Genomic DNA, 17,786 nt, shown 5'->3' on the forward strand with positions numbered 1-17,786 from the left:
AGACTGTGTGGTACGTGAGAACAATCAGTTCCACAATCAGTTCCACACTTCTTGGGTTTGGGGGGTTAGAATAGGCACTTACCCAGGTTGGCTTGGATTTCATCTTCATGCTCTGTGAGCTATCTGGGAAATCCTGTTTCAAATTCCTTATGAGGTCAGTATCCTGAAGTCACTCCTCTTTGGTCAACACACAGGCTGTCTTCTGAGCAAAGGAAGTCATGCCTTAAAAAGCCAATACCATGGGGTGCCTGGGTGGCTCAGTCAGTGAAGCATCAGCCTTTTGCTCGGGTCATGATCCTGGAGTCCCAGGATCAAGCCCCAGGTCAGGCTCTCTGCTCAGCAGAGGTCTGCTTCTCCCTCTGCTCCTCACCCGACTTGTGTTCTCTCCCTCTCACTGTCTCTGTCTTTGTCTCTCTCTCTCTCAAATAATAAGTAAAATCTTAAAAAAGATAAAAATAAAAGAGCCAACACCACACCGGGAGAAGGACTATCCATGAGGTGATGATGGAGTGTCTGTCACTGGGCAGCTTGCTGGAGATACCATGTGCACAGCGGAAGTAAAGTGGCCCCCGGAGAGTATGGGTCCTTGAAAGATACTTGTGAGGGAGCCCTTCGCCAGATAGCTTCTCTGCAATTTGTCTCTTAAATAACAATCAAAACAAACTTTGAGGTGCTGCAGAAAGAAAGTCATAGGACAGTCAGCAACATCCTGCTTGAAGTATATTTCACGTATGTAGAACTATGGGAATTTTGCACAGTCTGTGTACATTTGTGGTGACCCGTGGACTCATAAAAGATGTCTAGATATGAGGGAACAGATTTTGCTAAATATTGCATGGAAAATTTGGGGCTGTGTTTAATAACTGTTAATCAGCCATTGTTTCTTCTTCTTTTTTTTTTTAAATATTTTTATTTATGTATTTGACAGACAGAGATCACAAGTAGGTAGAAAGGCAGGGAGAGAGAGGTGACAGGTAGGCAGAGAGGCCGGCAGAGAGAGAGGAAGGGAAGCAGGTTCCCCACTAAGCAGAGAGCCCGATGTGGGGCTCGATCCCAGGACCCTGGGATCATGACCTGAGCTGAAGGCAGAGGTTTTAACCCACTGAGCCACCCAGGTGCCCCTCAGTCATTATTTCAACTCACAATCCAACAAATAAAATGGCGTTAAGTTTTATGTAAAAATTTTGAGTGGAGAGGTTAAAAACTACCCTGTATCTTGAGCCAGCAGCTGCCCCATCCCCGTCTCTTCCACACGCGCAGGTGGGGTTCACGCCGTACACACACTCACCGGGAGACACTCGGACAGAAGCTAGATGCATATTCATCTTTGCCGCTAAAAGGCTTTCCTTTGTGTTGCAGTACTGTCTTGAATCCTAATACTCTCACAAGTGGCTGGCTGATCTCAAGATTCAAGGCAAAAAAAAAAAAAAAAAAAAAATAGAAGTTAAAAGCTTACTTTTGCCACTCCAAGTGTGTATTTCATTCCTCACTAAATTTTTTAAGGATGTTAATGTCTGTAGTTTGTTAACAGTAACTGCTGCATGGGCGGGGGCGGGGGGTGCCTGAGTGGTTCAGTCCGTTGAGCATCTGCCTTTGGCTCAGGTCATGGTGTCAGGGTCCTGAGATAGAGCCCCAGGTCAGGCTCCCTGTTCAGTGGGGAGTCTGCTCCTCCCTGTTCCACTGCCCTTCCCCCCTGCCCATCTTCTCTCTCTCTAATAAATAAATAAAATCTTAAAAAAAATAATAACCACTATAGGTGTGTTCCAGTCTCTTTCCTACTCTTGTGGTTCCCAGCATAGCTTCATGTCCTCAGCCAACAACAACCCCTATTTGACGCATATCCTCTGATGGGTGAGTGCTTTTGAGCCTTTAACGTGTTCTTCGAGGCCAGGAAAGATCTGGGGCAGAGGAACTGGTACCGAAGCCAAGGAGCAGAGGGTTGAGAGAAAACATTTCCAGGGTATTTCTGCCCTCGGTTTTATCTTCTCATCATTTAGAATGCCAGCGGAATAAATGGGTCCGTTAATCAAACAGCGCTGAGAGGTTAGGTCATTGGGAGCCTTTTTAGTCATTTTGTGCTTTTCAAGAGTGAATTTGTTAGAATTATGCTGAATACCCACTTAAAGCCTCAGCTGATAACCCTACCTGTGTTTTATAACTCTGCACTGTCAGAACTCATAATAAGTCAAACATTCTTTCAGTGGTGCTCATAAGGGAGGAAAAAAAAACCCCACAAATTTAAGAGTAATTTCAGATTGTAAATGAAAAGGAGAGGCACGACTGTTCATTTGCACCAATCATGCCTTCCTTTCATCTGCTCTGATTAGGCCTGGTGCGGTTTCATCAGACCCCTCCATCACCGAGCTGTCACTCCAGCCGTCTGTTGATTGAAAACAATCAAGGCTCTGATGGCACAATTATTCTGACCCTTTAACTAGAGGCTGCTGTGATAATGAAAGGTTGATTATGATAGTTTGTGCCTCTTTCAGTTTGCCAAGAAGGTTAATTTGGGCATCAGACGGATGTTTAATGGGCGCTTGCTGGCTACACTGAGGTAAATGAGAACGTGCAGTCTTGGATATTGCACGGATATAGTTTGGCTGTCAATCATTGTCATTTGGAGTTTGTGCCTCACACTCTGGAAATCACATTTTATTTTTTCCTTGGGATTTAATTTATTCTGTGCCCTGAGGAAGTTCTTTCACTCGGTGACCTTCACAGCAGCTTTCTCTGCCTTTTTTTTTTTTCTTTTTTTCAAATGGAGCTCAAAGGCAAAACACATCTAGAAGAGCATTTTTCTTTCATTTTCACTTAAAAATGGAAACTTTAAAAATCCATCCTTATCACTGCCTTCCAATAGAGCAAATGTTTCCATCCCGATTGTGCAGTGGGGAAGTGTGAGCGACAGGGGTGCTGGGGCTGGCTTGCTAATGCAGCAGCTCTCGCGGAGGCTCTGCTCTGGTTCTGATACTGACCAGCCCGCCCGGGACTCCCAACCACGCATTGCCTTCCTGTTTCCAGGCGCAGCGTCGGCCTCCTTTCGCTCCCTTCTTGGGGTGCGTCGGGGAGAGGGAGAGGCAGGGAGACAGAAATATGTCTGTGGTACTGAGGAGGTTATTAGAAGTTGCAACGATCAGTTTGAGTCCGTTGAGCACCGTTATCTTGTGGTCGGAAGCCTAGGCGGCCACCTCTTAATGCTGGTGTTTACAGTATGTGGCTCACTCCACTCCGCTTTGCAGCGTACCTTTTAAAAAGGACAACAGAGGGAAAAAAAAGAAATATAAACCGTTATTGCTGTCTCCCAGCTGCAAACACCGGTCTCCTGGATCAGACACCTGAGAGCGAGCCTCATTGTTCTGCTTTTGCGTTTGGGCTGTCTTCAGTGTCCTTCCCCCCAGTGAACGCTCAGCAGCGTATTTCTACCCAGCCTTGGACATTTTTCTCTCATGTCAAGTCAATTGTAAAACAAGTCTATAGATGTTAAGGTGACAGCATCATAATGATTACAATTTCACTTCAAGGATTTTGTTTCAAATTATTTATTTCTTGTGTGTGTGTGGGGGGGGTTGTGTTTTTTGTTTTGTTTTGTTTTGTTTTTTAAGCTGTTCATTTTTGAATGGTAAAGAGAGCCATTAAGTGATAACTCAGTCTCACCTGAAGAGGCTCTGAAAATGAATTAAGTCATTGAATTCAGTTACGATCTTAATACAGTCCTTATTTAAGCAACAGTGCTATTTAAAATGTTTATTTAAAAAGGAATGAGAATAGGATTGGGAGTACACACACACACACACACACACACACACATACACACACGCGGTCTCATCAGATTTTTTTGCCAGACTGGACCATGAGTGATTAGTTTTGTTTAGCTCTATGGACAGCACAGACAGAATAGCCCTCAGGGATGCTTAGTAAAATTATCAATTAGTTATGTCTTGTTTTGCTGAAGTAATGAGAAGTTAAAAGGTAATTGGGGAGAAATGTCAAATCAGTCAATAGTTTCTGGTATTTAAAAAAGTAGGATGAGGTTCAGTTTTGATATTAATTTATGGCCTCTGGGACAACGAATGGTTTTATTTTGTAGAGTCACTATGTTTGCAAATTCAGGGGACTTACCCAAAGACTGTTTCTTCTTAAAGGAAGTGTATAGCTCATTATTTCAAGGTTTTTTTGTGGGGTTAAGCCTGACTGGGTTCCTATGTTCCCTCATCTGTTGTACCTTATATCTAATGGTGGAAAACTAATGTCCCAGATAGACTGCTTTTCCTGTGTCCTCATGAGCCCTCCACCACACCCGCACTGCTGTGCTCTCACGTTGGCTCTGTGCACCAACATCGTATCCCCTCAGCCATGATACCCCCTGAGAAGGTCCTGTAGAGTGCCTCACGTTCCATCTCCTGACCTGTGCTAACATTTCTTCTGCTCCTGGGGCTGGGTCAGGGCATTGCATGAGTTTCTCTCTCCTCTTCAATTCTTCTAACTCCACCTTCAAAGTTCCCCTTGTTCTTCAAACTCCTTATTCCTTCAAACATAATAAAAATGTCTCAGATCTGTGATTTCTCCCAGTTGTAGTCTCTCAGTTCCCACCATTTCTTGCTCAGCAAACACTTACAGGTTTCCTGTCAGGTGCCAGGTGCTGGAGCTGAAACAGAGCCTTCTCCCAGGGTGGCCCCTGGAATGGCTACTCCCTTATCCTCCTTCTCTGATCCACTGCAGTCCCTTTATTGCCCCCAAGTCCTCTGAGACTGTCATGCCACTGATTCTCCCTTATTGAGCCTGTTTTTCCACACATCTGTCTTCCTTACATGACTATTATGGCTTGGTTGTCTAAGCTACTTCAACTGGCCAAAGAACAGAGGCTAATTGTGCTGGAGAACATATCTTCTTTGACAAAAATATTACTTGTGTATTATACTCAGTGTTGTTGCAAGGGGTGAATAGAAGATTCACTGTTGCCACAGCCCTCATTTTATCCTAGTTGTTAAAGACCGCAGTGTGAAATATTCTGTTTAAACGTCAGTAGCCAAGCTGAAATTCCCCTAGCGAAGGTGGGCAGTGGTGAAAGTCACGTTTATGTGTATTCTGGGCAGCTCACTGAGAATATAGGCTCTGGGTTCCCAGTTCTCGCACGTCCGCTTCATTCCCTTGATAGCAGAGCCTGGCCCCCAACCATGTTTAGTCACACACTTCAGTTAGGGGACTCCCGACTGCAATCACTGCGCTCTGTAGCTCTAGATTACTGTTGAAAGTGACCATTGAGGATAATGTTCTTTTTATTTGGAGGCTGCCAACGTTAAAACCTTAAATGCAAGCTTAGATACTTTGGGGACATCTAAATCCATCATAGTAACTTTTGTCTGTAGGATTTGACTGTCTCTGTATTGGTGACTTGGGGCAGCTGCTTGAGTCTGTGAGGTCCTTTTGGTCATTACAGTTTTAATTTCGGGAGGGGAGTTTGTGTGTCAGTGAACCTGCTATTGCTTCATTATTATTGAATCAGTTCATAAGGAAATATTCAAAGGCTTGATGCTCTCAGGATGCTCCAGGGCATGTTTACAAATTAAAGAGCTTTTTAAAAACCATAAAACTTATATGCATGTACCAGCAATATTTAAAACACTCTTGAAGGAAATGGCAACATTAAAAGAGGGTTTTTGCTTGTGTCCGAAAATCAGGCTACAATAGCAGAATTTCCAGGATTCCAAATTTGCAGGATTTTTCTTCCTCTAATTCCAGTATTCTGTGTGTATATTTTTAGGGATATGTTAAGATACTTGAGGTCAAGAGTAAGCCTGGAGTTTTATCGTATTAATAGAGCTTGGAAGTGAATGGAAAATTAGAATGTATGTATGTGAACTGATTAGAATCTTCTTTTTCACTAATTAAGTAAGTTCTTTGCGCATAATGGGCATTCAACAAGAGATTGAGGAATGGATGAATAAAAAAAATACTAAAAGAAAAGATTCATGGTTATATCATTTGCCCCAGAGCAACAAGACAAAAAGAAAAGTAATCAGCTCAATCATTATTTCAGTTGTCTCAAGCCTGATGGCTTAGTTTATATATATATATATATATATATATATATATATATATATATATATATATTTTATATTTATATATATATATTTTTTTTTCCTTGCTACCCAGTGAACTGAGTTGAGATTTGAGGGGACTTAACGGACACGAATTCAAGTATTTTTAATGAGAGATTCAAGGCACCTGAAGAAAGTGAATATACACTGAGTTTTATGCAGAAAAACCTAGGTTTATGTCTGCATCTCACTTTTCTTTTCCTTCCTTTCTTCCTTCTTTTCTTTTTTTCCTTCCTTCCATGCATTCATTCTTCTCTGACTTGGGATTGAACAAAGCCACAGGCCTTAAATTACTGAGTGAGAATTACCGAGCCCATTTCTGTTCATCATCTGCAACAGATTATCTGTCATGCTTTTATTTTCACTTTGCACCCTGTGAGGTATTTAATACTGTGTAGCAAATTTCTTATCAATTACAGCGATTTCTTGAAATTTATACCAGTATCGTGCAATATGGTGTTCTATAAAAATAGTCTGAATGGGCTGCCTTTATCATGAATTGAAAAGGATAATTGAATTGAGGATTAGTTCCATCTTTTGGTGGCACCTTGCCATCATATTAATTCTGTATATGGCCTAATATTGTAGTTTGCCAAGCACTGTCATGTTATCTCCCTGAGTCCTGTGGAGACCCGTGTGATGTAACTAGCATCATCCTTGTTTTACCGATGCTGAAGCTGAGGCTCAGTATACTAGTGCTTTTCATAAAGGCCCAAATAAGTTAAGTTGCAGAAATAGGTCTTAGACATCCAGTCCAACCTCCCGTTCTACTGTATCCCATTTACCTCTATGGGCACATTCCAATCAGTGGTAGAAGAAAGCATCACGTTTTCCTGGCCATTTCAGCGTTCACCCTCATAATCCATCCTCATTGCATACAGTAGTTGGGAAACAATACACAATGTTGCGACCCGTGGAGGGTCACCCCACTCCCTGTTGTCGATGGGATGTAGCAGGGTTTTATTCTGTTGACCAAGTTGGCCTTCCTTCATTTTCCTGTGCTGTTCTAACAATATAAGACTGACCACATGTAAAGTCGCTTTGATATTCAGAAGGACCTCACATATAAATATGTAGATACTAAGATTTTACTTATTTTATTGTTATCAGTCCAGCACCAAGTAAACACTCCAATGCCATCAATGATGAGGGAAATGAGTGTTATTTTTTGTCTTAGAGACCTGTATCAGATCACTGGAGGGCAAGAAGAAGTGATTTCGAATTGTTTCTGTATTTTGCTAACATATAAGGAGACCAAGAGTAGGTTCCATTTTTCCCTGCAGCATCATTGGTACTAGTGACGCTGGCTGTCTTTATTGCCCTGTAGGATATGTTCCCCATCTATATTTACCCCCTAGATATGTTGGGGGGGGAGACAGTCCTCAGGTAAAATTATATGTGACTAGTGTTGCAAAATATTTGCACTGACATATAAAATCTTGTTTATTTTTAAAGATTTTATTTATTTAAGAGAGGGAGGGAGCATAGTGGGAGAAGAGACAGAGGGAGAGGGAGAAGCAGACTCCCAGCTAAGCAGGGAGCCCGATGTGAGACTCGATCCCAGGACCCTGGGATCATGAGCTGAGCCAAAGGCAGAACTTTCACCAGGCACCCATCATTCTGAGATTTTAAATATATAGTACCTTTAAGCAGTTGTCTTACAAATTTGAAATGTGTGTTCTTTGAGATTATTTTATTTTTACACGTGATGGTAACCATTAAGTGAGATAATATGCTCTGAACAAAGCTGTTTCCAGGGAGAAAAAGTCCATGGTATAACCCGGTTGTATGCATGTGGTCTTAGGTACATACACACTTTCGTGTGCACACACTCATGCATATATTTGGGGAATATAGAATGATAGCCCCCCAAAATCATTTTGTTTTTCTAAAAAGAGATTTATAAAAACTATGTGTGCTATGGAAAGCTGGCACTTGTAATCTAGACCTAGTGATTAATGTGGTTGCCTCTCCCACCTATAGGAAGTTTGGAGGATTCTGTTTTAAAATACTACTTTTGATGGGTCTATAAGTGACATATATCCTTCAGGTAGAAGAGACTCTCATCAACTCACTTATTTTCCCGATGAGAAGCCAAATGAATGGTCCAATGTCAGTCATACTCATACGATTCTTTCTATTATTTTTTCAAAGATCATCCCAAACTGGTGGCCAGTTCTCACAGGTGGAAAGGACATCACAGTATCCTAACTTCGTCTCATTTCCTCTGTTTATTTTCTCTTCATTTTGATATACAATCCTTAAAACGTTCTGGTGACAAATCCTCTTGGTGTTATAAGATTGAACCAAAGGACATCTCAGGTTCCTTTTTATTTTCTGTCCTAAATACTTGGCACGTAAGTGTGGCAGGCCTCAACTTTGTTGTGATTCCTCCTGTCCTATGTTTTGGGGAAGGAGACACCCTTGGTCTCAAGAGCTTTTGCTTCTGATGCTCTGTGGTATGTATTTTGTAAAAGTATATATAAAGATGATTATCAGGTGCAGTTTTTTCCTGTTTTTTTCCCATTTTTAAAAATTTCCAAATAATTTCAAACTTAAAATTTTAAAGAATAAGAATAGTACAAAGAACCCCCATATGGTTTGCTGATTTCTTGAACAAACTACCTCATTTGCTTTATCATGTGTTCTCTGTCTCTGTATCTCTCTCTGTCTCTGTCTGTGTGTGTGTGTACATAGCAAGAGAGAAAGAAAGAGGAGGAAGAGAGAAGGAGGGATGGGGGAGAGAGAGAGAGCAAGAGCTTTTTCTGAGCCATTCAAGAGTAAGCTGTAGACATCATATATATTTTTAAAAACCCTAAAAAAAAAAACCTCATAACTCTTCCTCTTTATGGTAATCTCTAGTAAAAGGCAAAAGATTTATACTATTTGAAGAGAAACCAGAGTATTACCAGGCACACGTTTTATGCTGAAGATGAAAACAAGAGCATTTGTTAGTCTCCAGCTTCATAAAGTTTTAAATGAACAATGAAGGAATATGTGTTGTTATCATATCTACTAAGCTGAATATCCTTTTTAAAATATGTCAGGCCTTTTTTCTGACAATATATGAATCTGGGGCCTCATCAGATTTGATTCTATTGAAATATATTTCTTAGAGGAAAAAATAGCCTCTGTGTCTTATATGTCTGTAGTCAGCAATAATGGTTAATGTGCAACTTCCCTTGAAAAATCTGTTTTACAAGCAAAATGTTGACACAGTTTTAATTATAGCACTCGAGTGAGCACTGTTATAATTTTTAATATTCCCCCATGGTAACATTTTCATTGTTCTGGTAGAGAAAAATGTTCTGGTCCCGTGTCCCTAGTTGCTGGTGCTTTAGGATTTTATGGGAATGTTGTCTTTTTGAACAGAAATTTTTCATTTGGTCTCAAAGAAGAGAATATGGCCACAAAATTTGGTGCATTTATTTATTAACATGAACTTTCTTCTCTCTGGCAGTCATTATTCTGGTTTAATATGTCACTATTTGGACTTGACATTACTCATGTTAATGAAGTGAGCTTCTGTGTAGTGTAACATGCTAAGTCTCAACACCTGCTCACCCAGACCAGGGAAACTGTCCACACCTATGATCTAAAGAAGTTGTATGTAATATTAAAAGGGTATCTTGCTCAAGTTTGATGTTTATGTTTAGTAGGACTTAAGGTAGTACACATACATAAAATAATGTAGAACAGAGTGTATTTAATGTCAAGTATAGTAGTCAGTGCACTGTCCCTGTGATGGAAAGCTTGTTCCGTACTCCACTTAGAAAACACTGTCCTTGCACTGTCACTCAGTGTATTAAAAGACGGTTCCATGGCTTCCCACCCCTGTTGGCCAAGCACTCTTGAACCTGCCGGCTCTCTGGCGGAGGTTCAGGAATGTCAGTTGATTGTTGACTTGCTCCTGTGCCCTTCCTTTGTCCCTTTCGGAATTTGCAAAGCATGGAATTTCTGCTGCCTTTCGGGCACTGAGGGGAGAGGGTGCCCTGGCTTATCTCAGTGGGATGACAGGACTGGCAACGATAGAGATGCTTGTGCCTTCACAGCGTGGGCTCCTGCAAATGGGGAGGCTCAGTTTGCCCCTTCAGCCAAGCTGTCTGCACCAAAGTTTTAAATAGGAGAATAATCACAGCTGCCCCTGGTCAAGAGGGCAGAGTAAGGCTGTGGGCAAAAATATCAGCCCTTCCTTCCTTAGCTCTGACTGATAAGTGTTCTGATAAGAACATCCCTTTTTAGCGGAAAAATAATATTTGTGAATCAAGACAAAGAAATACTATTGCCTTTGGACAATGTGGGTAGGGGTTTTATCTTTTGTTAGTGTTGATTAAAAAGATTTGATCTCTCATCTGATAAGAACTGCCTCTGTAAAGGGCACTTTTATATGTATTTGCAAGACATAAAGGTACTGGTATGGAAGACTGCATTGGTGTGTGTTCTTGGATTTGGGATGACTTTAGAATTTATGTATTTTCCAGGAAATCTGTGAGTATAAGATTTCCTATTGTTCTGACACGACTTGGGGGTCATGTTGGGTAGTACACATACATATGGGCATACGTATATAGGCAGAGTTAGACTTCAAGAACAGCTGCTGCTTTCAAAGGATTAGGAATTTTAGATTTTGAAATAGCAGCTTCTGTCTGAGCGTGAGCAATAAAGGAATTTGGATCACAACTTCAGGATTTGCAATATTAGGAATGTACTGTTTGTTCATATAACTGATATATTTCTGAAATACATGAGTGAATTCTGCATTTTAATTGAATTGGAGCAAAATTTCTAGAAATTTGGATCATACACTATTATATTCAGGATTATATCTATGTCATATATTCTACTCCATGGAATGATATCACTTGGGATACATTGAGAAAACTAAAGGGAAGGGATTATCTTTTCTATGTATTTTTGAGCCAGCTTTAGTTAACAAAGAATGACCTAGAATAAAATACATATTCCCTTAAAACGTACAACAATAATTCAAGACTCAAAGGATGCCTTTTACCCTAAATACTTGTTCTTTAATCATACACTCTTTAAGAGCATTAAAAGCATTTTTGAGAAGCATTAAATTAAATATATGGTTTTTATGTTGAAGCAATCCATAAATGAAGTTTATTGCAAAATATTGTCCCCCTGTCTTCAAGGAAAACGTATTTTAAAAGCAGACTTTATTTTTCTAATTTAGAGTATATAGAAGTTATGTTTGGTCTTAATTACATTTGCCTGAATTCTGTCTTAAAATAATTACTGTTGGAAAAATAACCATGATGTACTACAATGGAAAAACACATTATAAAATTTAAAAACTGTTTTTTTCAGCTTTAATTTTTATTTATTTGTTTATTTTTATTTGTTTATTTACTTAGAGTTTCAAGTTTTTATTTAAATTTCAGTGAGTTAACATACAGTGTAATATTACTTCCTGTGTAGAATTTCGTGATTCATCACTTATATACAACACCTGGTACTCATAACTAGTGCCCTCCTCAATCCCCATCACCGATTTAATCCATCTTCCCAGCCTTCCTCCCCTCCAGCATCCCTCCTTTTGTTCTCTATACTTAAGAGCCGGAAAAACTGGGGTTTTAGTTCCAGCTTTTCTACTAATCACTTGCGTGATTTGAGGTAAGAGAGATAACTGGTCTAGATTTGATTTTCGTCTGTAAAATTGAGATGCTTGAAATACATAAACTCTATAAAGTTTTCTCTTGCCCTAGTATTTTATGATATTCATTGCATTGCCCAGAATCTGAAGTAGATGTGGTTGACACCAACCATGTGAAAGAGTAAAGCAAGGTTCTTCTATACATAGGATCCGTGTGCTCCGTGTTGCCGGGTGACATGCTGAGAGTTTATAAGGCCTTTATAGAAAAGCCACAAAGATGAGATGATAGGAAATAGAAACCTGGGATACGGAGATAAATATACAAAGGAATTAATACTGTTTATTCAAGAGGAAAGGGGAAATAGCCCAAGAACGGTTGGAAATAATTTTCCCTTTATGCAACAAATATTAATACCCTACTATGTGCAGCCACTGTTTTTATCGAGGATCTGAGAATGGGATGAATTGAAGTTGGAGTAAGTGGTAGAAAATGCTCCTTTTAGGAAGGAACAATTCTTCGTCAGGGTCATTTGAAGTAGACTGGGTCAGGCAAGGTGCTTGGGAGATCTGTAGTCTTTAGAGATGATAGTCCCTTGTGTTTCAGGTGATTTATGTAACATCTTGCCCAATGGTACCCTTTGTGTGCCTTCCCATATGGAATCCTTAATTTCTTTCCTACTCTTGCTGGCTTTATCACCAAAAAAAAAAAAAAAAAAAAAAAAAAATAGGAAAAACTTTTGCTAATTGCTCCATTTTTCTCCCAATTAAAATATGCTGGAGCTTAGAGTGATAGGGATATCCGTATACCAGAATAAGTAAGATAAAGTAGGATTTCAGGGGCACCTGAGTGGCTCAGTTGGTTAAGCTCAGATCATGATTCCAGAGTCCTGGCATCCCTTCGGCTCAGATCATGATCTTAGAGTCCCAAGCTGGAGCCCTCAGTTGGGCTCCCTGCTCAGTCTGCTTCTCCCTCTCTCTCTCCCTCTGTGCTCACTCACTCCTCTCTCACTCTTAAATAAATAAATAAAATCTTTAAAAAAAAAAAAAAAGAATAGGATTCCAGCCTTCCATGACTTATGCTTTTTTCTCAATGCAGTATCATTAAAAATTACCAGTTCCCAGAATAATTGTTTCCAAACATAAGCACCAAAATATACTATAAAGCTAACTGTGGTCTTTAGGTTCCATGATGCCCCAGTGATGAATCAGCCTTCTGTTTATATTCTCTAAACCCCTTAAATGGACCCCAGGATTTCCTCTGCCACCCTGCCCTTAATTCAGCATGGCTTTGTGGGGCTCACAGTGGAGAAGTGATTTTGAGGTAGCTCATTGCTTTGAAATTTCTTTGCCATTTCTTTCTTTCTTTCTTTCTTTCTTTTTTTTTTTTTGGATAAATAAGAGTTATCCATGCTTTTAGCGTTTTTTTTTCTTTTACATTTTTACAAAAGTAAAAAGAGTACAGTAACTTTTTTCCCAAGTTTTTATTGAAATTATAGTTAGCTAACATACATAGAGTGTAATATTAGTTTCGGGTGTACAGTGTGGTGATTCAGCACTTCCACATAATACCCAGTGTTCATTGCAACAAGCGCCCCCCTTCATCCCCATCACCTGTTTCCCCCAACACCCCACCCATCTCCAGTAACCATCAGTTTGTTCTCTATAGTTAAGAGTCTCTTTCTTGGTTTGTCTCTCTATCTTTTCCCTTTTGCTCTCTTGTTTTATTTCTTAAATTCCACATAAGAGTGAAAGTATATGGTATTTTTCCTTCTGATTGACTGATTTCACTTAGCATAAATACTCTTTAGCTCCATGCATATCTCCATCTATGTTGATCCACTCTTTAACATTTATTTATTATTGTGAGAGCAGAACTCAGAAGAGTGTTTATGTGACTCACAATATGCTATTGGAACCTGCTGTTAATCCACAGACCTTATATAACCAAGGTCTCAAAAATATGCTGTCTTAAAAAGAAATCCATCTATCTATCATCTAATTGTCTTACCCATAGGAAATACACTATTTTACTTCAAGACTAAGCCATAAGTGTCCCATATTTTTACTACAACATCCTACTTAGACTTCATTTGATTTAAGCCTTAGTTTTGAAACAGAAGACTTAATTTATTCCAGTAAGGCAGAGATTTACTGTTTCATGATTAGGAATCTGTCTAGAACCTTCTAACTCAATGTGTGGCCCATGGACTAGCAGCAATATTAGGAATACATATGATACATATGTATCATCTTTAGATTGTTAGAAATGCAAACTCCCTATCTTTTTCTCCATACTTATTGAATTGGAATCTGCATCTTGACCAGAAACCCCAGTTAATTTGTGTGCATGTTATGTTTGGAAAACACTGGATTTAAACCCATAAATCACACTAATTCTGTAGCTGAGATTGCTTTGAGGCTGGTGGCGGAACAGTTAATTGTAAATTACATTTGCTGTTGATCTGGAGAAAAGATAAACCTAACAACTGTGAATGACTTGCATATCCTGAAAATATTTAAAATGATAAAAACATAGAAATTATTTGAAATCTGAGAGAAATTAGAAATACTGACAAGAAATAAGATAAAAATTATCCTGGAAGATATGAACTAAATGTGTGTGCATAAAATGTTCTGTAATGCATAGTATTGGGGAAATTGAACATGGGAAACATCGTGATAGATGTGACATAAGCCTAATAGTAGACAGAAAGTCAGAAATTAATCAGTGATAGATCGCAGTGGTCACTGTTCTGCTGCCGGTTTGATTTGTTACAGATTTTCTCAAAGGCAGAATCTCGTTGTGGCGCGTGTGCTTTTCATGCAGTGAGTGCCACTGTTTGCTAGAAAAATAAAAATAAACTGAGGAGTTTTAAGAGATGGGCTAGAAGATTGATTATGACATAAGAAGAACTGATTTATGAAGAAAGAGAACAATAATTAAATGGGCAGCACTATGCTATGAAAAGAGGCTATGGAGACATGGATATTTATCTGATGTTTCTTGTCTGGTGTTTCCCTTAGTATCCATATGAAAGATGCAGAAATATTAGGATGTAAAGATGCCAAGAAATTTGTTACAGAGCAAAGCAATATCAGCTGGAACTACTCGATTAAATTAGGAGCAATATCAAAGATTAAGTTTTAGAAAATTGTACCTGATGCATGAGAAATGACCTTGAATGGGGGTGACTTTATCCCTGAGAACTTTTGAAAGCTCTGTGGGCAAAGGATGGAAGATCATTTATTAAGTTGTTGAATTACCTCCCCAGGGAAATAGTTGGAACCCCGTCCCTTGAAATTTCTAAAATTAGGGTGGAAAAAAACCAGGATGTTGCCTATGGGAACTCTCTCTACTTCTGGTGGACACCTGGTGATTGATGAGTGGCACTTTTCTTCTCCAATATCTTTGATTATTGCTCATGGTTACCATACACAGAAACATTTTTTCATCAGGTTGGTATCCTATTTATATTTTTTAAAAATGCTAGTTTCTAGAAAAACAGCTGGAGAGCATCACTCATCTGCTGTCCATCGTGTCTGCCTCCTTGGCAATAGTAGGCTAACCTGGCATTCTTTTTTTTCATTTCTCTTCACTATGCAATTCATTAAGAGATGCAATTTAGTATATATTAGAAATGAATTCATTTCCTACATTTTCTTCATTCAGAAAGCTGAGAAGGAAAGCCCCAAATATGCCTTGCCTTTTGGAGACATTTGTCAAATGAATACAGAAACTCTGTTAGAAACTCTCAAATGAAATCATCTAGTGCTTCAGAGAGTTTTGTGATCTTTTTTATTCAGATAAAACCCAGTTTATGTTTTCCTGGGAGTAATGGTCCAAGAGCACTACATTTCCTTGTCTCTCCTTCTGTAGAGTTTCCCCCTAGTAATATACATCATCTGGAAAGGGGAGCTCAGTACCTCAATTCTGTTGGTCACAAATAAAATACAACACAATTATTTAGAATTCTAATTATTTTCCTTTTCATGCTAATTCCTTCACATCCACATTATATCGTCTAAGAGATTTAGCTTAATATAGGTGCTGCTAAGGATAATTTATATCAAATATGTTGACTGAAGATATTAGATATACTTCATGTTGCTATGTAGAAAGGTTTGCCAGACTTAAATATTAAGTCACATTAATCAAACTCCATCCTGTGTGCCATAACATGAATGGGTTTTTTGTTGACAGCATTTTCTCAATCATTGTTCACTTTTCTTATTTATGACTTCGTGCTCCTGCTTTCGTTTTAAGAAATTCTGTTTGCCTTTAGCCCAGAGTTCTTTCTCCTTTCCTTCTTGAAAGAGGTCTAGACCTAAACAAAAAGGTTAAGATTACATTCTGCCATTGAGTCTCTAATACAAAGATCATCTCCTCTGTATCCTGTTTTTGTGAAAATGGCTCTAACAAATAGCCAGTATGTTCCATGTGCAAACAGCAACTGTCTCCAAGATGAAAACTAATTGAGAAATAAAAATAAAATTGATGGGTTACAATCTTTCTTTTTCTTCTCTTGTTTCCTAATAGACCTACCAGAGGGACAGGGGGAAAATGTCCTTTTTCTTTCTAAATCGTTCTTCTAGTGTCATATTGATTCTCTCTCAAGTACGCCCCGTAGTCTCAGGTGATCACATATTTTCTTACGTTCCTTGTATTGATACAGCACCTTGACATGAGCTGCTTTGCTGTGGCCACTCTGGTCATCGTTGGTATTCCTGGGCTGTACCAAACCTTCTCTGCATGAAACAAGGGAACAGGCTGTTTTTCAACAGTACTCTCAGTATTGGAAAAGTGATTATTGTTCACCCCAAGTGCTACCTTAAGTCTCTGTCAGTGTAGTTTAACGTTGCTTTTGACCTCTAAGACAATGCTCGAGTTCTTTTGTGTCTCCGCGGATGCAGGAGAAAAGGACTCCTCAGCTGAGTGTCAAGAGAGTCTCCTGCTGCAGGGTTTGTAGGAAAAAAAGATGTCTCGTTGTCTCGTCCGGTGTCTGAAAGCATACAAGGTGACCCGCTCCTACACGGTCACTGTGGCTCTCTTCCTTACCTCTGCATTCTCTCATCCCCCTCCCTCTGTTTCAGCTAGCCGTGAGGTGGCTGGAACACAACTGCCATTACCAGTACATGGATGAGCTCCTGCAGTACATCCGCTTCGGCCTGATGGATGTGGACACTCTCCATACAGTTGCCCTGTCCCACCCCCTCGTCCAGGCAAGCAAAACTGCAACTGCTCTTGTCAATGAGGCCCTGGAATACCACCAGAGCATCTATGCACAGCCCGTTTGGCAGACTCGCAGGACAAAACCGCGCTTCCAGTCAGACACTCTGTATATCATTGGCGGGAAAAAGCGTGAGGTCTGTAAAGTCAAGGAACTTCGGTACTTCAATCCCGTTGACCAGGAGAATGCTCTCATAGCTGCCATTGCCAACTGGAGTGAGCTGGCTCCCATGCCCGTGGGAAGGAGCCATCACTGTGTGGCAGTCATGGGGGACTTTCTGTTTGTAGCAGGTGGAGAAGTTGAGCACGCTAGTGGCCGGACGTGTGCCGTGAGGACTGCCTGTCGCTATGACCCCCGCAGTAATTCCTGGGCCGAGATAGCACCCATGAAAAACTGCCGGGAACATTTTGTGCTGGGTGCCATGGATGAATACCTCTATGCGGTTGGGGGTAGAAATGAACTGCGCCAGGTTCTGCCTACAGTTGAGCGCTATTGCCCCAAGAAGAACAAGTGGACTTTTGTGCAGTCCTTTGACCGATCCCTTTCATGCCATGCTGGATATGTGGCCGATGGTCTTCTTTGGATCTCAGGTAGAACATGCCTCATAATGTTGGATTTTTCAAAAACCACTTCCGTTGTGGCATAAATTTAAAAATCAAGCTTTGGTAGTCATGGCCATGTATAATTGAGCCACTGAACCAAGGATGCCATGTTAGCTAATTAACATTCACTTATTGGGCACCAACTCTAGAGAGAGCGGTGTTAATTGGAAGTAATTGACCTCTCTGTGACTTTCTGAGTGATTAAAGTATAAGGTGGAAATTAATGGCCCATCACATCCTTTTT

The 17,786-nt window shown here is 39.9% G+C and overlaps 1 protein-coding gene and 1 pseudogene across 8 annotated transcripts in view; one reads left to right on the forward strand and one right to left on the reverse strand.

Moving 5' to 3' along the window:
• The window catches only part of KLHL32 (kelch like family member 32), a 252,577-nt gene that overhangs the window by 169,255 nt on the left and 65,536 nt on the right, over positions 1-17,786 (forward strand). For 3 of the 8 annotated variants that reach the window (XM_059401086.1, XM_059401087.1, XM_059401089.1), the window contains one exon: positions 16,804-17,530. The exons of 3 other annotated variants lie outside the window; for them this stretch is intronic. In XM_059401086.1, coding sequence (XP_059257069.1) covers positions 16,804-17,530 — 727 coding nt within the window. Of the gene's footprint in view, positions 1-16,803; positions 17,531-17,786 lie in introns of those variants that run through there. 2 more of the 8 variants (XM_059401093.1, XM_059401090.1) reach the window with 2 other exon arrangements.
• LOC132018812 (U5 spliceosomal RNA) lies at positions 8,900-9,004 on the reverse strand (annotated as a pseudogene).

The sequence above is a fragment of the Mustela nigripes genome, chromosome 5, assembly GCF_022355385.1.
Source record: "Mustela nigripes isolate SB6536 chromosome 5, MUSNIG.SB6536, whole genome shotgun sequence".
Classification (NCBI taxonomy): domain Eukaryota; kingdom Metazoa; phylum Chordata; class Mammalia; order Carnivora; family Mustelidae; genus Mustela; species Mustela nigripes.